General features: G+C 50.1%; 2 protein-coding genes across 6 annotated transcripts; both read left to right on the top strand.

Moving 5' to 3' along the window:
* Positions 1–4,194: 4,194 nt before the first annotated feature.
* Lrrc23 (leucine rich repeat containing 23) lies at positions 4,195–13,540 on the top strand. 4 transcript variants are annotated; one of them, XM_041638511.1, is made up of 8 exons: positions 4,195–4,277; positions 5,047–5,213; positions 5,308–5,417; positions 5,818–6,071; positions 8,434–8,564; positions 11,124–11,260; positions 12,327–12,619; positions 13,077–13,540. In XM_041638511.1, the coding sequence occupies exons 2-7, from the start codon at positions 5,088–5,090 to the stop codon at positions 12,598–12,600; spliced, it is 1,032 nt and encodes a 343-aa protein (XP_041494445.1). In that variant the 5' UTR covers positions 4,195–4,277; positions 5,047–5,087; the 3' UTR covers positions 12,601–12,619; positions 13,077–13,540. The 4 variants fall into 4 exon arrangements, with proteins under 4 accessions (XP_041494445.1, XP_041494426.1, XP_041494436.1 ...); XM_041638492.1 differs by lacking the exon at positions 4,195–4,277 and adding an exon at positions 4,467–4,588; XM_041638502.1 differs by lacking the exon at positions 4,195–4,277 and adding an exon at positions 4,625–4,712.
* A 154-nt stretch (positions 13,541–13,694) lies between these two features.
* On the top strand, positions 13,695–23,235 carry Eno2 (enolase 2). Of its 2 annotated transcripts, none has more exons than XM_041638471.1 (12): positions 13,695–13,818; positions 14,972–15,074; positions 15,532–15,627; positions 15,732–15,790; positions 16,099–16,168; positions 16,544–16,677; positions 16,869–17,091; positions 19,213–19,410; positions 20,113–20,314; positions 20,592–20,700; positions 21,932–21,990; positions 22,275–23,235. In XM_041638471.1, the coding sequence occupies exons 2-12, from the start codon at positions 14,990–14,992 to the stop codon at positions 22,342–22,344; spliced, it is 1,305 nt and encodes a 434-aa protein (XP_041494405.1). In that variant the 5' UTR covers positions 13,695–13,818; positions 14,972–14,989; the 3' UTR covers positions 22,345–23,235. The 2 variants fall into 2 exon arrangements, with proteins under 2 accessions (XP_041494405.1, XP_041494414.1); XM_041638480.1 differs by lacking the exon at positions 13,695–13,818 and adding an exon at positions 13,870–14,007.
* The last annotated feature ends 79 nt before the right edge of the window (positions 23,236–23,314 follow it).

Raw genomic sequence — 23,314 nt, 5'->3', positions numbered from 1 at the left:
TATCTCAGAATTAGCTTGGCTTGCAGTAGAGATATTCTGCCTTCCTGCATCCTTGTGAGATCCAGCCACTGTAATACCCTCAGGGGCTCCAGGATCCACCTGCTTAGCTTCCTTGTTGACCCTTTGAAGAAAATGGCTTCAAACCACCAACATCTTTTCTACCACTGTGGTAAAGAGTTGTAAGGGTGGAGCTCTCAGGTGAGCTTACCCTTTCTTTTCAAAGACCTCTTTCCCTCTTAACCGGCAAGCCTAGAGTTTGTATTAAAAAGGTTAGCCGCATTGTGGTGGAGCACACCTTTAATCCCAGCACTCGGGAGGCAGAGGCAGGTGGATCTCTGTGAGTTTGACGCCATCCTGATCTACACAGTGAGTTTCAGTACAGCCAAGGATACACAGAGAACCCTGTCTTAAAAAATTAAAATAATGTCTCTCTCTGTCTCTCTGTCTCTGTCTCTGTCTCTCTCTCTCTCTCTCTCTCTCTCTCTGTGTGTGTGTGTGTGTGTGTGTGAGTGAGTGTGTTTCTGTGCATGCTCGTAGGAGGCCAGAGATGGACCTCAGGTGTCTTTCTCTGTTCTCTATCTTATCTTTTCAGACAGGGTCTCTCTCTAAACCTAGAACTCATGACTTGATTAAACTAGTTAACCAGTGAACCTCCTGTTTCCACCTCCCCAGCACTGGGATTACAGGTGTGTGCCTCCACATTCGAACTTTTGTTTTTGTTGTGTATGTTTGGTTTGGTTTGGTTTTTCAAGACAGATTTTCTCATAGCTTTGGAGCCTGTCCTGGATCTTGCTCTGTAGACCAGGTTGGCCTTGAACTCACAGAGATCCCAAGTGAGTTCAAATATCTGCCTCCCAAGTGCTGGTATTAAAGACGTGTACCACCACCGCCTGGCTGGACTTTTTTTTTTTTTTTTTTTTTTTTTTGGTTTTTCGAGACAGGGTTTCTCTGTGGTTTTGGAGCCTGTCCTGGAACTAGCTCTTGTAGACCAGGCTGGTCTCGAACTCACAGAGATCCGCCTGCCTCTGCCTCCCGAGTGCTGGGATTAAAGGCGTGCGCCACCACCGCCCGGCTGGACTTTTATTTTTTAACGTCAGTGTTAGGAGTCTGAACTTTGAGCCTCATGTATGCCCGACAAGCATTATACCCACTGAGCCAACTTTCCAGTCCCCAAAATATCTTTTTTGGATTTTTTTTTATGTGGATGAGCATTTTACATGAATGTATGTTTGTATGTGTACCATATATGTGCCTGGTACCCAAGAAAGCAACAGGAGAGCATTGACTCTCCTGGAACATGCAGTGAGCTGCCATGTGGGTGCTGGGAATCAAGTCTGGGTCCTCTGGAAGAATAGCCAGTGCACTTAGCTGCTGAGCCATCTTTCCAGCTACTTCCCACCTCCAAATATCTTTCAATAATAATAAAAAATTTAAACACTGCTTCATAATAGCTAGCTATAAATTTTAAATTAATTTTTATTTTATTAAAATATAATTATACAGTTTCTACCTCCTTTACTTTCTTCCATCTCTCCTACGGCCTCTTTTTCTAATTATTACCATTATATAGATACATATATGCAGATAAATATATCAATGCAACCTGCTGGGTCTGTTTAATGTTCCTGGTACTTGTATGTTTCTGGGACTGACCACTTGGTGACCACCTTTTAGGAGGCTCATCCCTGGGGAAGACTAGTTTTCTCTCTCAGAACCGTGTGAGATGATCCTCATCCACCTGGCCTATCAATTGTTGCTGTCAATGTTTGAGTCTTGTTTAATTTAAGCTGCTATACTTAAATTAAGATTAATTGAGATTTCATGTGATAGCCTGAGGTTACTTTCCCCATTGAAGCCGTGAATCCAGGGGTTGACCTGTGGTCACTGTGTCCCTAGGAGATTAAGGGAATTCCTCAGATTGCTGAGGGTAACAGGAAGCAACTGTCTCCGCTCTTGTACCCTTGACAAGGCTAACCTTGCCCTTACTGTGTGGTCTAGTCTGGTTTTGAATTTACTAGCAATCCTTTTGCCTCAGTGTTGTGGAATAACATTTTAACTAGACAAAGATGTGTTACATTTGTTTATGTTGTGGAATGTTACTTTAACAACTAAAAGTGTCTTACATTTGTTTCTGTTGCCTTTGTTAAAGTTGTGAAGATGTGTTACCTTTGTTTATGCTGCATTTGTTTAATTTGTATTGCCTTTGTTTCACTTTGCCTGCCTAAGGCACCAGATTGGTCTAATAAAGAGCTGAATGACCAAAAGCTAGGCAGAGAAAGGATAGGTGGGGCTGGCAGGCAGAGAGAATAAATTGGAGAACCTAGGCCCTAGGCTCTAGGAGGAGAGGAATGTGAAGAGACGGGAGAAGGGGGCAGCGACGTGCCTGGGGCAAAGCCAGCAGACACCAGCCAACTGTGAGCAACAGTGAAAGGAAGAGACGCAGAAGAAAAGAGAAGCACGAAGCCCTGAGGCAAAAGGTAGATAAAGAGGAACAGGTTGAGCTAAAAGAGCCAGCCAGAAATGAGCCTAAACTAGGCCAAACATTCAAAACTATTAAGAAGTCTCTGCGTCATGATTTGGGAGCTGATTGGTGGCTCAAAAGAAAAACCTGGTACACCTCAGTGACAAAGTGCTGTGGACTGCAAGACTGTGTCACCATGGCTGGCTTAATGTAATCATTTCCTTTTGCAAAGCACTTCCAGCTTTCAGAATATTAACTTTTACTGTTTCAGCTCTACTTCCAGCTTGCCAGAGGTTGAGGCAGGATTGCTGTGAGTTTGAGGCCTGCCTGGGCTACACAGTGAATTCCAGGCCATCCTGGGCTACAGAGCAACATCTTATCTCAAAACATCGTTTTTCATTTTTTTTTCTTCTTCTTCTTGACCATCTCAGTACTGAGAATACTGAGGAGAGAATCGGGGACAGGAGTTTCTTTACTGAAGAAACCAAGTGAAAAACCATTTATTGAAAATTCTCTAATCCTTCGAGGTGTGTGCCGTTTCATTTTGAGGTAGTCCAAGCTGTAACCCCTCCTAGTGAGCTTCAACTTCCAAGAGCTACTGTTGACAGCTGCATGTCACCATGCATCATTAACAATATGTATTTTTAGATAATACAGGCTTGTGAGGCATGACCTGAAGAACGCACAGCGATTGAGTGATAGAGCTGTTGGGAACCTAGTGTTCATACTCTGAAGTCCCTGCTGTCCCAAAGGCCCCAGTTCATTGACAACAAATGGACAGATTTTGTTCCTCAATCTAGACTGATCCAAAGGAACACTTCCTGACTTTCAGCCCACACAGAATCAGACCCCTTTGCAATCTTTAAAAGATTTAACTATTTGCCTGTGAGGGCGGGGGTATGGAAGCGGAGGCCAAAGACATTGACTCCCCTGGAGATGGAGTGATTAGGATAATGGGCCCCCTTTTGTGGGTGCTGAAAATCAAACCTGAGTCCCCTGCAAGGACCCAAAGCTCTTAACCACCCAGCCTCCAATTTGCATTTTATCTAAAGCGTGTAACAAGATAAATAGTCCCCTATCTTCCTGTATCACCTAATTGCTCTGTTTTCTTTAGATTCCACAAGATAGCATTAGCCGGGCTCTGGTAGCCGTACCTGTAATTCCAGTGCTTGGGAGGCTAAGGAGGAAAAGTGACTTCAAAACAACCCGGCCTACTTAAAAAGACCAGTTACTCAACAGACGTTAAGTTTATTCTACAGAATCGTAGCTAAATGGCTTCTAAACTGCACATCTGCCAAGGCTCCAAGCCGGGCCTCCATTTTTTTTTTTAGATTTATTAATTTTATCATGTTATGTGTATTGTTTTATGTGTTTGCCTGGTGCCCTTGGAGGTCGGAAGAGGGCATCAGATCTCCCTAGAGCTGGAGTGTGTGGGTGCTGGGAATCTTGGGAGGATAGCCACCGCTCTTAATCTCTGAGCCATCTCTCTGTCACCTGCAAGGCGTTCTTAAGGCAGGGCTTCTGCTCTGTCAGGTCACCTTCCGAGGCTTACCAGAAAATAGCAAACGAGTTGAACTCGAGCAGCAGCAGATCCCATCCTTGGCATTTCGTGCTTCTCCATTCATCCAAACCCTCTTTGCTTCTTAGGGATAGTCTTAAAGCACAATAAGAACCTCTGCAACGGACATCTGGTCCCTTTAAGGACATAATGGCCAACCCCGCCTCCCTCCCACCTCTCTGCAATGCTGTTCTAAGTGGACCATTGTTTAATGTCCTCGGACAATTAGCCGCGTGACACTCTCCTTGTCTCCTCCAGGTTCGTGGGAGTGGGAATTTGGCCTCGTAACTTGGCAACCATTGAACTACCGGTTGAAGGTGCCTGTAGGGGCACTGGGGTTGGTGCTTTACGGTTGGGTTACTCCGGGTTCTTAACGGAAGCAGGCTGCAAAGCCAAGCGATCCCGCCCCCGTTGCCATAACAACGGTATACAGCTTCGACTACCCTCCCCCAGTTGCGTCTTCCAAAACAACAACAACAACAAAAAAGTAGTCCTGGCCTCTCAGCATCAAAATCCTCTCCGTAACTACTGCTAGAGGAAGAGAACCAGGGTCTGCACCCCCTCCGAAGGCGAGCAGGGTGGGGGAGTTGGAGACTGCGCCTTAGGGCAATGGTGTTAAGCAGAGAGATGGCATTAGAAGAAATGAATGGAGACGGGGTTGGGGGTGGCAGGGAACCCGGAGGTGAGGTGTAGGTAGGTAAAAGAGGGGAGGAGGGTCTGGTGGGGGAAGATTTTAGGAGGACATGTAGAACTCTATCGAAGGGAATCCAGAAAGCAGGAACATGGGTTGCTGGGTCAGAGTTGGAGCCACTGTGAAGGCCAGAATGGTCAGGAGTTTGGGAGGGTGTCCCGGAGGGAGCGGGGTCCTCCAAACAGAGGCTGGGAACCCAAACATGTTCTCTAGGATGAGGAAAGCTGCACGGTGGGAGGTCAGAGGTGGCCCGCTGTACAGGGTACCTGTAAATGAAGGTGAGGGAACCGGAGGGTGTGATGGGGTGGGAACTAAGACCTCTTTTCTCGGTGCCAGGACTGAGTTTCAGCTGACTCCAGAGGGCAGAGGGGAGCAAGATGTCGGATGAAGATGACCTGGACGACATTGAGCCGGACCAGGATGATCTGGAGAAGGAAGATGAGGACAAGGAAATGGAGGAGTGGGAAGACTACAAGAAGGATGGGGAAGAAGTCTCTGAGGAAGTGAGAGCCGGGAGGAGGGGTCCCGGGGCTGGGGGTTGGGGGGAGGGCTAGAGAAGAGCTGCAAAGAGATGTCTTTACTGCCCTCCTCTTACAGTGGATGCCCACCCCCCTCACGGAGGCCATGATGAAGGAAGGGCTTTCTTTACTCTGCAAGACTGGCAGCGGACTGGCTCATGCATACATTAAGCTAGAGGCTAAAGACAGGTAAGGACCAAGAAGCTGGAGCCCCGCCAGCCTCCCCTCTCTCATTCCCGAGTGTTTTGGCTAGACCTGGTGACTCTCTCATCTGATCTAATGGGAAGAGAAGGAAGAAAGGCGTCTTCAGTGTGCATGGTCAGGACAAGCCTTTTTACCACGAAGCTACGTCTCCAAGCCCAGGCGGAGACTCCACAGTGAAGGCTTGTCTAGCATGTAAAAGGCTCTGGGTTTGATTGCTGCACTGAGAAGCAAGAACAAGACCCCACCTGCCTCCTCTTCCCCCACCTACTCTGTCATCCCTTTATAAACTGTCTCTGCTGCCCTCGGCTCAGCATCTCTTCTTGGTTCTTGCTGGGTTCTTATCCTTTATGGTGAATCTCCCCCCACCCCCACCCCCATCTCCTAGGGACCTCACGGACATCAACCTGCTGTGCTCCTACATCCATCTTCGTTACGTGGACATCTCTGAGAACCACATTACAGACCTGTCGCCCCTCAACAGTCTCACCCACCTCCTGTGGCTCAAGGCTGGTGGCAACCAGCTGCGAAGTGCCCGGATGAACGAGCTGCCCTACCTGCAGATCGCCAGTTTCTCCTACAACCAGATCGTGGACACAGAAGGCATCTTTCATCCCCGGCTAGTAAGCCTGGATCTCAAAGGTGGGTCCTTAGGAAGGAACACAGAGAACTTCCCTTCCTTGCGCGGGGTTGATGGAAGTAGGCAGTATATGACTCTTGGCTGACCCACTCAGCTGGACTCACTCATAGTGTGTAGGACGTGCAGGACTAGGGGTATAACTCAGTATTAAAGCCTTGCCTATACTTATATGAGGCCTGGTCAAAAAAAGACACTTACTATAGCTCATTATAATATTTTTTTAATTTTATTTTTAATCACGTGTGTGTGCATATGTGCAGGTGTCTGCGGAAACCAGAAGAAAGTGTCAGAACTCCTGTGATCTGCCTGATGTGGGTGCTGGGAACTGAACTCAGGTTCTCTGGAAGAGCACCCAGTGCTCTTAACCACTGAGCCATCTCTCCGACCCCTCCTTATAATATTCTTTATGACAGTTCTTCATGCTGGAATACAGAAATGAGCAAAACCAAAAATCTCTATTCTTATGCAAATTCACTCTAGTTTAGGGTGAGGGGCAGCTAACAATGAGCATAATAAGTAAATTGGGGCTGGAGAGATGGCTCAGAGATTAAGAGCACTGACTGCTCTTCCAGAGGTCCTGAGTTCAATTCCCAGTAACCTCATGGTGGCTCACAACCATCTATAACAAGATTTGGTGCCCTCTTCTGATGTGTGGGCATACATGTCAGAACACTGTCTATATAATAAATCAATAAATCTTTTTTAAAAAGTAAGTAAAATCGCGAGGGGTGCACCCACACACTGAGACAATGGGGATGTTCTACCGGGAACTCACCAAGGCCAGCTGGCCTGGGTCTGAAAAAGCATGGGATAAAACCGGACTCACTGAACATAGCGGACAATGAGGACTACTGAGAACTCAAGAACAATGACACTGGGTTTTGATCCTACTGCACGTACTGGCTTTGTGGGAGCCTAGGCAGTTTGGATGCTCACCTAACTAGACCTGGAAGAAGGTGGGAGGTCCTTGGACTTCCCACAGGACAGGGAACCCTGACTCCTCTTTGGGCTGATGAGGAGGGGGAGTTGATTGGGGGAGGGGGAGGGAAATGGGAGGCAGTGGCGGGGAGGAGGCAGAAATCTTTAATAAATAACTAATTTTTTTTTAAAAAGTAAATAAAAGCCGGGTAGTGGTGGCGCATGCCTTTAATCCCAGCACTCAGGAGGCAGAGGCAGGCGTATCTCTGTGAGTTCGAGGCCAGCCTGGTCTACAAGAGCTAGTTCCAGGACAGGCTCCAAAGCTACAGAGAAACCCTGTCTCGAAAAAAAAAAAAAATAAATAAATAAAAGCCAGGTTTGGTGGTTTGCAACTCTAATTCGTATATGCTGGAGACCAAAGCAAGATTGTTAGAGTTCAGGGCCAGTCTGGGCTTCACAGGGAGTTACAGGTAGAGTTCAGGGCCAGTCTGGGCTTCACAGGGAGTTACAGGTCAGCTGGGTCTCAAAAAATAAAACAGAAAACTCAAAAAGGAGAAAATTCTATAGAAAAATAGATTGGGGAAATATTATTGTGAAAGGCACAGGTAGCAATCTCTCTCTTTTGGTCTCTCTGTCTCTGTCTGTCTGTCTCTCTCTTCTCTCTCGTGTGTGTTCGTGTGTGTGCGTGTGTGTGTGTGTGTGTGTGTGTGTGTGTGTGTGTTACAAAGGATGGAATCTAGGGCCTTGTGCATGCCAGGCAAGCACTCTTGCACTGACCATATCCCCAGTTTTTGTAACCTTTTTAATTTTATTTTTTATAAGATTTTAAAAGGTTTATTTATGCATCTTATGTATGGGTGCTTTGTATTCATGTACACCTGCATACCAGAAGGGGGCACCAGATCTCATTACAGATGACTGTGAGCCACCATGCAGGTGCTGGGAACTGGACTCAGATCCTCTAGAAGAGCAGTCAGTGCTCTGAGTCACTAAGCCATCTCTCAATCCCTGACTTATTTTTAATTTTGAGACAGGATCTCATAAGTTTCCCAAGTTGGGCTTGAACTCACTCACCCAATAGTAGTCTAGGAAAGCCTTAGATTTATGATTCTGCCAATTCAGGCTCCTCGGTAGCTAGAACCACTAGGCCTAGCACAGATGACAATTTCAAACTGGTTGTTTAGGGAAAACATCACTTGGCCAAAAATGTGCAGGAGGGAAGGAGTCAGGCCAGTGCATTGCTTAGGGGTCACTAATTCATTCTCAAAGCACTGACAGACAAACCCTCCAGGCCCACTTGCCCCGGGGCTCCAGAGATCTTGCTCCGGGGTTGCTCCTTCCCCTCCACCCTGCATTACAGGGAGAGAGGGTACAGAGGCGCCAAAATTTCTAAGGCTGAACATCCAGAAGGGACCTTTGTGCACTCGACTACGTCCTTTTCTGCAGGCAACCGCATCCGTCATGTGAGTGGTCTGGACCCGGAAAGACTGACGAGCCTGCACACCCTGGAGCTTCGGGGGAACCAGCTAGAAAGCACATTGGGAATCAACCTTCCTAAACTGAAGAATCTCTTCCTGGTAGCTTACTGGGCCCTAGGGTGGTGCAGGGAAGGGATCACAGCCTTGGCTTCTACCTAGCTTCCTCACCATGAGGATGACACGTCCTTGCATGATGACTGATGCTGTGGAAATATAACGCTAAGGCAATACATACAAGCCGGGCGATGGTGGCACACGCCTTTAATCCCAGCACTCAGGAGGCAGAGGCAGGCGGATCTCTGTGAGTTCGAGACCAGCCTGGTCTACAGAGCTAGTTCCAGGACAGGCTCCAAAGCCACAGAGAAACCCTGTCTTGAAAAACCAAAACCAAAACAAAACAAAACAAAACAAGACAATACGTACAGTCTTATGCTTAGATTCCTAGTACTTGGGAGGCTGAGGAAGGAGGACTGCTGAAAGTTAGAGGCCAGCCTGGGCTACAGAATAAGACTCTGTCTCTCAGAGGAAAGGGGGGAGGGAACAAGAGAGGTAGGCTTCCAACCTAGCAGGGATACAATACATGATGAGTAAAAAATATAGAGAAAATGTATTGGTACAGGTTGTTGCAAAATGTGCTATTCAAGTACAGAAAGCAGGCCAAGGAAGCCACTTAAATATTTATTTATCGAGAGAGAGTCTTTTTTGGCTGGGGGTGGTTAAGACAAGGTTTAAACTGTGGTCTTGGTTATTCTGGAACTCCATCTGTAGACTAAGCTAGCCTTGAACTCAAGAGATCCACCGACCTCTGCCTCCCAAGTGCTAGGACTAAAGGTGTGCATCACCAGTGTCCAACCTGAAACAGGGTCTTATGTAGCCCTGGTTGACCTGAACACACTGCATAGCTGAGGAGGAACTTGAACTCCTCCTGATCTTCCCACTGCCACCTTCCAAGTGCCAGGATTCCAGGAAGGACCATTATAATCAAATATTTTTTGGTTTTAATTTTTTGAAACAGAGTTTCTCTTTGTAGCCTTGGCTGTCCTGGAAGTTTCTCTGTTGACCAGGATGGCTTTGAACTCAGAGATGTGACTGACTCTGCCTCCCAAGTGCTTGGATTAAAGGCCTGGGCCACCACTGCCCAGCTATAATCGACTTGTGTGTTCTGGTCTGCGTGTGCACACAAGAACGTGCAGGTGTGCAGGCATGCTGTGTGTGGAAGCCCGAGGTAGACTTCAAGCATCTTCTTCAGTGGCTTTTTAACTTGTATTTTGAGACAGGCTCTTTCACAGAACCTGAAACGCCTGATTAATTTGTCTGCCTGGCCTGTGGGCTCCAGGGATTTATCTGTCCCTACCTCAATAGCAGGCATGACAGACTGAACACCCCCAAGCTTGGCTTTTTATATGAGTGCTGGGGGCATGAACACAGGTGCTAATGCTTGCATGACAAGAATTTTACTGACGGAGCCATCTCCATAGCCTGTGTTTTGTCTGTTTGTTTTTGATTTGGGCTTTTTGTTTTTTGTTTGTTTGTTTTTTGGTTTTTCAATACAAAATTTCTCTGTAACTTTGGAGCCTGACCTCGAATTCTCTGGCCTGTCCCTGTCCCTATCTCCTGCATGCACCACTACTGACAGGCATGGTTCGGTTTTTAAGGGTCATACCATGTAGTCCTGACTGGCCTATGTAACCCAGGGAGGCCTAGGACTCATAGCAATCGTCTTGCCTCAGTCTCTCAAGTGCTGGGATTTGCAAATGTATGTCACAATATCTTGTTATTTTGTTCTATTAATTTACTTTTAATGATTATTTATTTTTATGTCTATGAGTGTTTTATCTGTATGTATGTATGTATGTATGTATGTACGTGTCGTGCTGTGTGTGTGTGTGGTGCCCTTGGAGATCAGAAACGAGGTCAGATTCCCTGAAATTGGAGCTGCCATGTGGGTGCTAGGAACTGAACCTAGGTCTTCTGAAACAGCAGCAAGTGCTCTTAACTGCTGAGCCATTTGCTCTGACTCCAAGTCTTCTTTACTTTTGAGATAGGATCTCCCTGTATGCTAGTCTGAACTCCTTACATAGCTCAGATTTGTCCTCTTGTCTGTCCCTGCAAGTGAGTGCTGGGATCACAGCTGTGCACCGCCAAACCAGGCTCTAAGTATCTGTTTAGGCTGGACATGCTGCTTTCTAGAATGGTACTACAGCCACTGCTCCATGGGTGAGTGGGGCTCCTGGACCAATGGTAGCTTCAAGCAGTTCATCCATAATTAGAGATGACCTTGAAGATGGAGAAGACCTCTGAGAACACAGCAGGAGATTACAACTGAGCTCTTGTCGTAGTGGCAGCTTCTTTTTTCTTTTGTTTTCCTTCCTTCCTTCCTTCCTCTTCCTCCCTCCCTTCCTTCCTTTCTTTCTTTTTCTTTTCTTTTTGCTTTGTTTTTCAAGACAGGGTTTCTCTGTAGCTTTGGAGCCTGTCCTGGAACTAGCTCTTGTAGACCAGGCTGGCCTCGAACTCATGACAACCTTCCTGCCTTATTTTAGGGGTGGGCCACCTCACCTACTTTTGTACTTCCTTATTCTCTATACCACACTCTCTTATCTGCCCCTTCTCTACCCTCTGCTCCCCTCTCTGAGTCACTGTATTGCATGCTGAGTGTAGGCTCAGAACATGCTGAAGAGGATAGAAGGCCTGGAGAACCTCAGCAACCTGACCACTTTGCATCTCCGAGACAACCAGATTGAAACTCTGGATGGCTTCTCCAAGGAGATGAAATCACTGCAGTACCTGAACTTGAGGTACGGGGTACAGCCTCTCTAACACCCACCTTGCACCCAGCCATCACCAACAGCAGCTTCTGAGTCAATGGCCCTCCCAGTAACCCCCACAGCTCGGTCCTTCCCTTGTTCTCCTTCTGGGTCCTGTCCTCTGCTTTCTTTCCTTCCTTCCTTCCTTCCTTCCTTCCTTCCTTCTTTCATTTATTTTTAATATTTTTAATTCATTTACTTTTATTTTATGTGCATTGGTGTTTTGCCATAGGTGTTGGGTCCCCTGGAACCGGAGTCACAGACAATTGTGAGCTGCCATATGGGTGCTGGGAATTGAACCCAGATCCTCTGGAAGACCAGTCAGTGTTCTTAACCACTGAGCCATCTCCCTAGTCCCTCTGCTTTCCTTTCTTTCTTCTGCATTTGGTTCATAGAGCAACACAAAGATCTTCTTGAGCTCTGAACATCTAAAAGAATCTGTTTTTTCTTTTCTTCTTCTCTCTCTCTTTTCTTTCTTTTAATGGTTTTGGTTTTTCGAGACAGAGTTTCTCTGGCTTTCAACTCAGAGATCCTCCTGCCTCTGCCTCTTGAGGGTTCAGATTGAAGGCATTCACTACCATATCTGGCTTTTTTCTCATTTTCAAACATGGGGTCTTGCTACATTAACCAGGCTGGTCCCAACCTCTTGAACTCCTGCGGAGCTAAATTATAGGAATTCACCACTATGTTCTAATTCCTGTTTTTAAGCAATTCGATCTGACTCCAATGCCACTTTCCTGTCTGTATCCTATATAAATGCCCTTCTCTCTCTCCTAGGCCCCATTACCTTTCCATTTCTGGTTTCTTTGCTCCTGAGCTGAGCATCACCTGTAGAGGATAGCCCTTCACTGATATTAAGGATAAAATGTAGCCTGGCCGTGGTGGCCCACGCCTTTAATCCCAGTAGTGGAGAAGTAGAGGCACACTTGGCAGATCAACCCTCAACAGTCATTGCTTTTAGGGCCCAGCTGGCAGTGTTCTTGCAGAGAAAGCCCAATTCCTGGCTAGCGATCAAAGCCCATGCTCTTGAGGTAAGCCCTCGTGACCTCGTCCACAGGAGCAATATGATTGCTGACCTGGGGGAGCTGGCCAAACTGCGGGACCTGCCCATGTTGCGAGCCCTGGTGATGCTGGACAACCCGTGCGCAGACGAGACCGATTACCGCCAGGAGGCCCTGGTGCAGATGGCAAACCTAGAGCGCCTAGACAAAGAGTTCTTTGAGGATGAGGACCGGGCTGAGGCAGAGGAGATCCGTCAGAGGCTGAAGGAAGAACAGGAACAGGACCTGGATGTAGACCATGACATGGAACCTTACCAGCCACCGTCTTAGAGCTCTTCCCAAACCCATAGTAAGGGAGATGCTGCCGGAAGGGCAACTGCAGGTCAAAGGTTGTGCACACAGAGGAGGCTAGGAGAACCCTTAGTAGAGAGCAGACTTAGGGGTTGGAGGTATCTTGGGTATGAAGAAAAGATGAGAGGCCCAGGAAGAGCTGATAAAGGACATGGGGGACCAGAAAAGTGAGTGGCAGGCAGAGGAACTGATAGGTAATCATACCCTGCAAAGGGATGGTTACAAAGGGATAGGTCTGGGGCATGGAGGAGCTCGTGGGGAAAGGAGAGGTGACTGGAGGTACATGGAGGATGCAGCTGGGCCAGGGAAAAGATCCTGCACTGAATCTGAATCTAAAAATAGCAGGACATGGGTGGGGAGGCAAAAGGAGGGCAGCGAAGCAGAGAGTCTGAGAAGCCCAGGGATGTGGGCCTTTCTAGTGGGGCACAAGCTGCCCTTCTGTCCTCTTCTTCCAGGAGACCAATGAGGCTGGCCTCAAGAATTGATAAGACTCCAGTGGAGGACCACAACATTCATGGCCCTGTGATGGAAGCGGAAGATACTTGCTGTCTTTTGTCTCCGAATTAAAAATTCATCATATCCCAAGGCCCAGGTTCTTTGGTGGTCATCTCTGTGTGACTTGCTCTATGTGCCTAAACTCCTAAGCTCTGTCTGGAGCCTAGATCGGGGACAGCCCTCAAGCAGGTCTGGGGTAACCAGGATGGAGTAGGGGTTGTCTGGAGAAAGGAGCTGAGGAGGTGGACTGTGGTGTGACAGTTCAGGTTTCAAATAAAACAGTATTTTGATATTCTCGAGTCTGACCGAGTTCACGGGTCCGCGTGATGGGCTTCTCCACCAGCATGGGTCAGTACCTGCCGCAGTGCTGGAGTGAGGCGACGCCTGCTTCCCTCGAGTTGGCTGGACGTGGGTTATGAGCGCAAGTGCGCTTAGGGGGTGGCCATCCTGGTCCTGGATCGCCCCTCCCCTCCCCCACCCGTTCCCCACCACCACCCGCGCTCGTACGTGCGTCTCCGCCTGCAGCTTTTGACTCACCGGGGGCTCCGGGTCACATGCGCCAGCCGGGCTCTGTAGGCGCCGCCCCCTGCCCGCCCCCCGCCCGCGCTGGGAGCCGCAGCCGCCGCCACTCCTGCTCTCTCTGCTTCGCCACCGTCACCACCGCCACCGCCACCGCCACCGGCTGAGTCTGCAGTCCTCGAGGTGAGGCCCGCATCGGGCCGCATCCCCCTTACTCGCTCCTTGCCGTGTTCACTCCCCTCTGTCCTGGGCTTGGCGCACCGGGCGGGTGACGCTGCAGACCTGCTTGTCACCTGCTTTCCCCAGCATCCTCCATCCCAGGCCTTTCCGGACAGCTCCCAGCTTTCTGGCTCTTACCTCCTCCCAGTTTAGGTACCAGCTCTCTGCACCCGCTTCTCTAACTGCACGGTTCCACCCTCGCCTGCCCCTCTCCCCACGCCGGTCTTCGCCTAGGGTCCTGCCGATTTGTTTCTTAAGTTCGATGTCTCGGCCTGTGGCGCGTGTTTGCCTGGCACGTCCTTTTTGCTTTGCATTTGGGAAGATACCCGTTCTCACCCTTCCTTGGCTGCCTCAGACTTGCTCTAGACTCGTTTTTCTGTCCCTCCTTCTCTTCGCCTCTCTCCTTTGACATTTCCTTTTCTCCGATGCATGGGGGGAGGGGTGAGAGGAGTGGGAATCTGTCTGAGGGTAGGGAAGACGATGGGTTCAGCCTGGACCCCCTCACCATTCCCCACTGCAGCCCCTAGGGTCTGGAGGCCTGACCCCAGGATGCTGTCCCCAGCCAGACTCCTCTTGAAAAGAGGAGGAACTCATATTTGGGAGAGAGGTGACGACCCCGGAGAGTGTTTTATAGACCCTGCGTATGGGGGCTGTCAAGTTGGGGCTCTGCTTGCCCAGACAACCTCTCATCTTCTCGTTCCAAGATCCAAGGAAAAAATACCAGCCTGGCAGCCGTCCCTCCTGGGGAAGTCTAGGGGAACCCCACTGGTCGGTGAAGCTGCTGAGGGGCGAAGGAATAGCTGCCGTGCCCCTCCCCTCTTCACTGCGGGGTTCTCCCAGCTTGTCAGGAGATGTACCCCGCCCCTGCTGCAGCGAGCTTCCCTTCCTCACTGCCTTGACCTTTCCCTATCTCCACGGGAGGGGAGCGGGGGGGGGGGGGGGGGGGGGGGAGGAAGAACCCCTTCCTTCTACAGAGGCCCATTGCAGTTTGCTCCTCCCCACCCCCAGCCACTGCAGTAACCTCTTTCCCAGCCCTCCCAGCCTCCGGCCCCTCCCACTGGTCTCAGGCTCCACCCTTCCAAGCCTCTTAATCTTTCTCCCATCTCTTCCATCCAAGGAGATCCCAACCATCATCATGTCTATAGAGAAGATCTGGGCCCGAGAGATCTTGGACTCCCGTGGGAATCCCACCGTGGAGGTGGATCTCCATACTGCCAAAGGTGATGGGCGAGGCATGGGCTTTCCACAGCCCCCACTTCCCCTGTGCTGGGTCTGGCAGATTTCAGAGGTTTTCCTTCATGCCCAGGGACCAGGGGGTGCTAGGCCAGGTTTCCATAGCTGAATTGTGGAGTCTGATCTTCCTCAACTTGTAGAGCCGGGCTAGATGGGTCTGTGTTCTAGTTCAGAGTGGGAACGGCCCTGCCTCTGTATCTGTGTGCCTGTGCTAGCGCAGGAGCACGCATGCTCTGCCTAGCATAGCGCTGTTTCTGTGGCCTCCCACATGTGTCTGTGAGGCCTCAGATGGGCGGGTGAGGAGGCCCTGCTTGTGTAGCTGGCTCGGTGTATGTGAGGAGCAGTCTGCAGGGAAGTCTGGATGTAGGAGTTTAGGCTGGAAGGTCCAAAGAGCTCTTGGCCCAGAGTGTTCTCCCTCCTTGCTCATCGTACATCTTCTTCCAGGTCTTTTCCGGGCTGCAGTCCCCAGCGGAGCCTCTACTGGCATCTATGAGGCCCTGGAGCTAAGGGATGGGGACAAACAGCGTTACTTAGGCAAAGGTGATGGTGGCCCTCTCCTAGCGTGCCCCAGCCCCCTAGATGACGTCCCCCTCCTTTCCTCTCCACCCCCTCCTGGACTGACCAGCCCTTCTTCCTCTTTCTAGGTGTCCTGAAGGCAGTGGACCACATCAACACCACCATTGCACCAGCCCTCATCAGCTCAGTGAGCCCTGCTCTTTCCTGGGGGTGGTGGCTAGACCTGAATCCTAGAAGAAATCTTGGACCCAGGGAGGGACAAGGGGAGGCAAAAAGAGCCCATGTTTTAGGAATTGTGGTTACAGAGGGGAGGGGAGGGAAATACTGCTTACTGCCCCAGCAGGAACTCAAGGTCCCTAAAGCTGGCAGAGCAGGATGCTGTCAAGGATCTGGTGGGACCCTGCTCACCCAGAAGACTGTGTGTGAAGGAGGGGACCCTCTGTCTTAGGGCCCAGCCTCTATCCTGGCTCTGGGTAATGGGGGCTCTGCCCACAGGGTCTCTCCGTAGTGGAGCAAGAGAAACTGGACAACCTGATGCTGGAGTTGGATGGGACTGAGAACAAATGTAAGCAGGGGGTGGGCTGGGAGGAGAGGGAAAGCACAGAGAACGGAAGGGGCTGTGCTGGGGGCACAGTGGTTGTCAGGGGACCTCCTCCTCCCTTGCCCAAAGCCACTGCAGAAGGAGGGAACAACATTAGACAGAAAGACAGAAAGCTAGGAGTTGGCACGAGATCGTCTATGGGTGTTTAGGAAGAGGTGAGGCCTTCCCTTTCTTGTCACCTCCTCCCCCAACCCCTCTATTTGTCGTAGAAAATGAATAAGTTGCTGCGGGAGGTTGGGGGGGATCTCATTAACTAACTTTCCTTGGGAGTATAGGAGGGGCAGGGGCTCTAAGAGGGAGAGACAGTTTTGCTCAGTGCCTTCCTCTCTACTCTCCCAGCCAAGTTCGGGGCCAATGCCATCCTGGGTGTGTCTCTGGCCGTGTGTAAGGCTGGGGCAGCCGAGAGAGACTTACCCCTCTATCGCCACATTGCTCAACTGGCTGGGAACTCAGACCTCATCCTGCCTGTGCCGGTGAGCCTAGTCTCTTCCAGAGGAGGAGGGGACGTGCATGCTGGTGAGGGGTGAGGGGAAGAAGGGGAAGGGGCAGCTAGAGAGAAAGGGTGGGGATGTGGAACCTGAGCCTGGCATGTGGGGGAGCTGGAGATCCCATCCCAGGGGCAGGAGGGAAGGCTTTGACTCCCTGACCATCTGTGGCTCCCCAGGCCTTTAATGTGATCAACGGCGGCTCTCATGCTGGGAACAAGTTGGCCATGCAGGAGTTCATGATCCTCCCAGTGGGTGCTGAGAGCTTCCGGGATGCCATGCGTCTTGGGGCAGAGGTGTACCACACACTCAAGGGGGTCATCAAGGACAAGTACGGCAAGGACGCCACTAATGTGGGGGACGAAGGTGGCTTTGCCCCCAATATCCTGGAGAACAGCGAAGGTGAGGCCTGGAGCCCGTACCCCAGCTCTGAGTCTCACGCTGGGAAAGGTGGCACACATGGGTCCTGAGGGGACTGGTGGCAGGTGCTTGAACTTCTGAAAATCTCAAAAGGTACCAGCCCTTAGGGTGGGCTCCAGGGGGCCTTCGGATGTCACACAGAGACCTTGGATATCAGTCTTTTACCTGCCCAGCCCAAACTGTTAGCATAGGTCCTCGCTGGAACAGAGACTATTGGGACACGGTCTGGGTAAGGTCCATTTCATCCTATAACACAACAGACTTAGAGGACATATACCATGCTCTAGGGAGGTAATTCCACATGAGTCCCGTCCCCTTCCCAGGGGCCATGTTCAGTGGTGCAGAAGGGGACTGTAAAAGTCATGGTTATAAGTGGAGGTACTGGAGGAGGGGTATGGCTCAGGGGTAGAGCACCTGCTCAAGCTGAGGCCACCACACCACACACAAATGTACACGCATGCAAATGCATGCAGATGGGTGCACAACATACACAGACTCTGCTCTGGAATTAGAGTCTCTGACTTTATTTGAACACTGAAGAGTTATTGGCTGAAACACCCAACACTTGGGAGGCTGAGGCCTAAGGGTTGCTATGAGTTTGAAGCTAGCCTGGGCTACATAAAACCATGTCCAAAAAGAAAGAAAAGATGATAATAATAATAATAATAATAATAATATGCAGAAGTGGTTTTTTAAGAACCAAGCATTTGGTCAGGAGGTGGTGGTGCATACCTTTAATCCCAGCACTCGGGAGGCAGAGGCAGGCAGATCTCTATGAGTTCAAGGCCAGCCTGGTCTACAAGAGCTAGCTCTAGGACAGGTTCCAAAGCTATAGAGAAACCCTGTCTCGAAAAAACAAAACAAAACAAAACAAAAAAAGAACCAAGTATTTACCAGGTGATGGTGACGCATGCCTTTAATCCCAGCACTCGGGAGGCAGAGGCAGGAGGATCTCTGTGAGTTCCAGGACAGCCAGGACTGTTTCACAGAAGAAGGAAAAAAACAAAAACCAAAACAAAAAAATCCAATTATTTGCCGGGGGTGAGGTTGAGAGGATGTGGGATTGATAATGCCTTTAATTCTAGCACTTGGGAGGCAGAAGCAGACAGATCTCTGTGAATTCTTGACCAGTCTGATCTATAGAACAAGTTCCAGATCAGTCAGAGCTATATAGAGAAACCCTGTCTTGAAAAACCAGAAAACGGAAAACAAAAACAAAGAAAAACCAAGCATTTGAGCAGGGCATGGAGGTGCACACCCTTAATTTCAGGTAGAGGCAGGTACATCTCTGAGTTTAAGGCCAGCCTGGTTTGCTCAGAGAATTCCAGGCTAGCTAGGGTTACAGGGTGAAAACCAGTCTCAAAACAAACCCAAAAAGTAATAATCCAAGTTCTACAAATATCATTGAGGACTAAATGAGATAATATATGAAAAAGACTACTATGATGTGGTACCAAAGAAACCGCTATTAGGAGCTGCAGAGATGGCTCAGTGGTTAAGGATATTTGCTACTCTTGTGGAGGACTCAGGTTTGGTTCTCAGCACCCATGTAATTCCAAGGGATCTAAGACTCTCTTCTGGCATCTGTGGGCACCAGCATGGTCATGGAGCAGATACATACATGCAGGCAGAATACACACATGCACGTGTACACACACACACACACACACACACACACACACACACTCTGCTAGCCAGGCTGGTAGTGCAGACCTATCATCTCAACTACTTAGAGGCTGAGGAAGGAGAATTGGAAGTTCAAGGTATGCCCAAGCTACAGACTGGGTTCAAGGCCAGCCTGGGCAATTTAGTGTGACCCTTTCTCAAAATGAAAAAGAAAAGGGGGTAGGAATGTGGCTCAGGGGCAGACATCTTGCCTCAAATGAATGAGGCCTTGGGTTCAAGAAGCAGCACCAGGAAGAGGTGTGGGCGAGGGGTGTGGGGGAGGGGAACCAGCACTACTAGTAACAGATTAACACTCCTCTGTTTCCCTGGCTAGCCTCTCTCCAGACCCTAGCCACACCTCCCCTTCCAGTCCTTTCTCCTCCTTCTTTCCTTCCAACCCATTTCTCCTACCCATAACTTCACTGTGCTTGTCTCTAGCCTTGGAGCTGGTGAAGGAAGCCATTGACAAGGCTGGCTACACAGAAAAGATCGTGATTGGCATGGACGTCGCTGCCTCTGAGTTTTACCGTGATGGCAAATATGACTTGGATTTCAAGTCTCCTGCTGATCCTTCCCGATACATCAGTGGAGACCAGCTGGGGACACTCTACCAGGACTTTGTTCGGAACTATCCTGGTGAGAGCGAGGGATGTGGGGGAGAGAAAGAGGGGAGAGCAGAAAGAGGTAGAGACCCTGTAGGGCAACTGTGAACCTTACCAGGTACATTCTGGTACCAGGTAATGTCCTGAGGAACCCGAGAAGCAGGGGAAGGGGAAGGAGGTTTGAGTGTCCTGTAGCTGTAATGGGTCTCCTCCATCTGGTTCAGAAACTGGGCTCTCAGAGCTACTAGGTCCTAGCGGGGGGGTGGGGGGTGGGCTGTGGAAGGAGCAGGGATGGGGAGACATGGATGGATGTAAGAGGAAAGTGGCAGGCTTTAGTGTCTTTGATGAAGGTAGATACTGAAGTTGGCACTGCTGCCTGGAAAGAGTTACAGAGTCCTCAGATCTACCAAGGGCTTCTACCACACTCCATGGAGGTTGTTGGCCTCCATCTTCGTAAGGGAGGGCAAGGTAAAATAGATAGCAATTCAGAAGGAGAGTTAGAGTAGGAATGAGGGCGGACTCCCTGGCAATAAGAATAGAACTCAGAGAGGGTATGAGAAGGACAGCTCCCTGGGCCCCGACAAAACTATGAAATGACAGGAGTCCAAGCAGGCTTGGGAAGATGGGGGGGGGGGGCAAGGATGAGGAGGCTTTGTCAGGGGGCAAGTCAAAGGCGGGTGTCCCTCCAGAGCAGAGCTCAAGCAGCATTAATGGTCCCTCCCTGCTCCCTCGGCAGTGGTCTCCATCGAAGACCCATTTGACCAGGATGATTGGGCAGCTTGGTCCAAGTTCACAGCCAACGTTGGCATCCAGATAGTGGGTGATGACCTGACAGTGACCAACCCAAAGCGCATCGAGCGCGCCGTGGAGGAAAAAGCCTGCAACTGCTTGCTGCTCAAGGTCAATCAGATCGGCTCGGTCACGGAAGCCATCCAAGCGTGAGTGGTTTGCGGCCTTCTCCGGCCTGGCCCTTGTTCCTTCTGGCTCCCTCTTCCAAGGCCTCCTAGCCCGCGTCTGCCCTGGAGTGTTGGTGAAAGCTGGGTACCCTTTGCAATTCTCACACTCCTCTTCTCTCTGCACTTCGCGATCCGCCCCCGCGGCCTTTCCGCTTAGTCATTTTCCTCCTCCAGCCGTTTCTTGACTCGGAGCAAGCCTGGGGCTGGTAGGGAATGCCTGCGCCTCGGGGCAGCAGGTCAGTGCTGGTGTGTCCTGCAGGTGCAAGCTGGCCCAGGAGAACGGCTGGGGGGTTATGGTGAGTCATCGCTCAGGAGAAACAGAGGACACATTCATTGCTGACCTGGTAGTGGGACTGTGCACGGGCCAGGTGAGTGGAGCCAGTCTGCAGTTTTCGGAGAGGTCTCCGTAGGGTTGGTGGGTGCTAGGCCCAGGTGGTCCTGCCGGAAGACTGACAGTCAGAGGAGTTTGAAGCTAGAAGTGTTGCTAGGCATTGGCATTACACACCTTTTGTCCCAGTACTCGGGAGGCAGGCGGATCTCTGTGAGTTCGAGGCCAGCCTGGTCTATATAATGAGTTCCAGGACAGCCAGGGCTATACAGAGAAACCTTGTCTTTTTTTTTTTTTTTTTTTTTGGTTTTTCGAGACAGGGTTTCTCTGTAGCTTTGGTGCCGGTCCCGGAACTAGCTCTTGTAGACCAGGCTGGCCTCGAACTCACAGAGATCCGCCTGCCTCTGCCTCCCGAGTGCTGGGATTAAAGGCGTGCGCCACCACCGCCCGGCTGCGCCTTGTCTTAACAAACAAGAGGAAAAGGGGGTGGTTTTGAGCTGGTGAGATGGCTCAGCAGGTGAAGGTGCCTGGTGCCAAGCTTCACTGACAGACACCTCGAGTGTGATTCCTGGGACCCACGTGTTGGAGGAGAGCACCAACTCCCACCAGCTGTCCTCTGACCTCCATGTGCACACCGTGGCATGAGCGGACTCACAGACATGTACGCAGACACAAAATTAATAAAGTATTGATTTTTACAATTAATTAATACAACCTCAGAGTAGAAGTTTCAGGTCTGGAGGTTTAGCTCAGTTGCTAACCTCAGTACATGTGCAAGGTCCTTGGTTCCAGCACTCGGGAGGCAGAGGCAGGAGGCTCTCTATAAGTTCAAGACCAGCCTGGTCTACATAGTGAGTTGCAGGACAGCCAAAGCTAGATAGTTAAACCCTGTCTCAATACAAATAAACAAGCTTGGCAGTGGTGGCATATCCCTTTAATCCCAGCCCTCAGGAGGCAGAGGCAGGCAGATCTCTGAGTTTGAGGACAGCCTGGTTTACAGAGTGAGTTCCAGGATACCTAGGGCTACACAGAGAAACCCTGACTTAAAAAACCAAAGTAAATAAATAAACCATCAACAAACAAATGACCCGGACTTGGTGGTACATGCCTATAGTCCCAACACTTATGAAGTAGAGGCAGGAGAAACAGGAATCTAAGGCAGCCTGGCACTCAATGAAACTGTCTCAAAGTAAAAAATGGTGGGAGAGGGGGTAGGTTTGTCCGACCAGGGGAAGGAAATCTTTAAGCTGTATATCCCCTGGATGTTTCAGATCAAGACTGGTGCCCCATGCAGATCTGAACGTCTGGCGAAGTACAACCAGCTCATGAGGTGAGGAGGGTCCCTGAAAAACAAGAACCCCAGGTCTGGGACTGAACGCCCCGTTAGGCCGTCATCCCATCTCTAGCATCCAGGACCTGACGAGTAGCTGATGCCAGGAAGACTTTCACTTAGTGGGGCTAGGGAGGGTCTGATTGACAGATCACTAAGGCTACACTATAAACCAGGGAATGCTCACCCTGGGGCAGTCCTCAGAGAAGGAGCCTGGGGGGACCCAGAGAGGAAAGCAGATCCCTCCTGTTCCCCTGACTGCCACTTTATGGATCATCTCTCAGAATTGAGGAAGAGCTGGGGGATGAAGCTCGCTTTGCGGGACATAATTTCCGAAATCCCAGTGTGCTGTGAACCCTCGCTTGCCTGAAGACTGGCATCTCTGTCTCATCCTCCTGGAGCCTTCTTGCTGTCCTGACCTGCCATGGTTCACCCTGATACCTTGCGCCCAGAGTCACCCAGAACACCTCAACTCACCTGCTCTGGCTGTTCTTGGCTTCCCCAGTCCCCTGCTGCTGCTGTTCTTCCTCTTCTCTGGGCCCCAGATTTTGGGATTCCATCCTTCCCACTTGCCTGTCTATTCTCTCTTCTCTTAAAAAAAAAAAAAACTGGAAATGAGAATGAAGATTAGAACGGAGTCCACAGAGGAGCCATCAGCGTCTGACAGGAGCTTCAGGACCGGTGTGCTGAGGTGTTTAGGATGGGACCGTGTGGCATGTGTGCCTCTCTGCCATTTTCATGTTGTGTAGCAGCCATGAACTATGTATAGACTTGGTGTCTGGGGAGTGTTGGATGCGTGATCATGCCTGGCAAGGCTTTTGTGTGTGCGTTCGCATTTATTTATTTATTTATTTATTTGTTATTGTTCAGCTTGTCAATCAGTCAGCTCCCTATAACTATAGTCTGAAACTGACGTGACTTGACAGGATTCGGCAACTGTATTTTCATGTGGCTGCATCCCAACATGACCCAGGATGGGAGGCTTTGTTAGCATGGGAAGGTAACAGAAAAGGGCCTTAGCAATTGTTTCATTTGGTGTACTAACTGAAGCCTGGTACTTCACAGAATGCCACTGTATGCCCTGGGTTTTTTTCCCCCCACGGCTCTCTCCCCAGCCTTTGGTTCCCTAGTCTTTCCCTAGCTGCGCCAGAGCACTGCCTCACTCCCCCACGCCATGTCCCACAGTTGCCACCGTCTCTGTGGCTTTGAAATGAGAACCACCATTAAAGTCTGAATCACAGTGCACCCCCGTGTCCGAGGAGTTGTACTCTCTGTTCCATATGAGAGGAGGGAAGACAAAAGGACTGGATATTGGTGAAATGAG

The sequence above is a fragment of the Microtus oregoni genome, unplaced genomic scaffold (assembly GCF_018167655.1).
Source record: "Microtus oregoni isolate MIOR12 unplaced genomic scaffold, Mior012 000002F_ref0000024, whole genome shotgun sequence".
Classification (NCBI taxonomy): domain Eukaryota; kingdom Metazoa; phylum Chordata; class Mammalia; order Rodentia; family Cricetidae; genus Microtus; species Microtus oregoni.
The sequence above is the reverse complement of the archived record's forward strand: the minus strand, read 5'-3'. Positions and strand labels throughout refer to the sequence as shown.

What these genes read in the sequence shown, in the direction of transcription:
- Eno2 (XM_041638471.1), top strand. Translation starts at nt 14,990, where the DNA reads ATGTCTATAGAGAAGATCTGGGCCCGAGAGATCTTGGACTCCCGTGGG. An exon ending in GGATCTCCATACTGCCAAAG is followed by an intron (nt 15,075 to 15,531) that starts GTGATGGGCGAG and finishes ATCTTCTTCCAG; the next exon opens with GTCTTTTCCGGGCTGCAGTC. An exon ending in TGGGACTGTGCACGGGCCAG is followed by an intron (nt 20,701 to 21,931) that starts GTGAGTGGAGCC and finishes TGGATGTTTCAG; the next exon opens with ATCAAGACTGGTGCCCCATG.
- Lrrc23 (XM_041638511.1), top strand. Translation starts at nt 5,088, where the DNA reads ATGTCGGATGAAGATGACCTGGACGACATTGAGCCGGACCAGGATGAT. An exon ending in AAGCTAGAGGCTAAAGACAG is followed by an intron (nt 5,418 to 5,817) that starts GTAAGGACCAAG and finishes CCCATCTCCTAG; the next exon opens with GGACCTCACGGACATCAACC. An exon ending in CTGCAGTACCTGAACTTGAG is followed by an intron (nt 11,261 to 12,326) that starts GTACGGGGTACA and finishes CCTCGTCCACAG; the next exon opens with GAGCAATATGATTGCTGACC.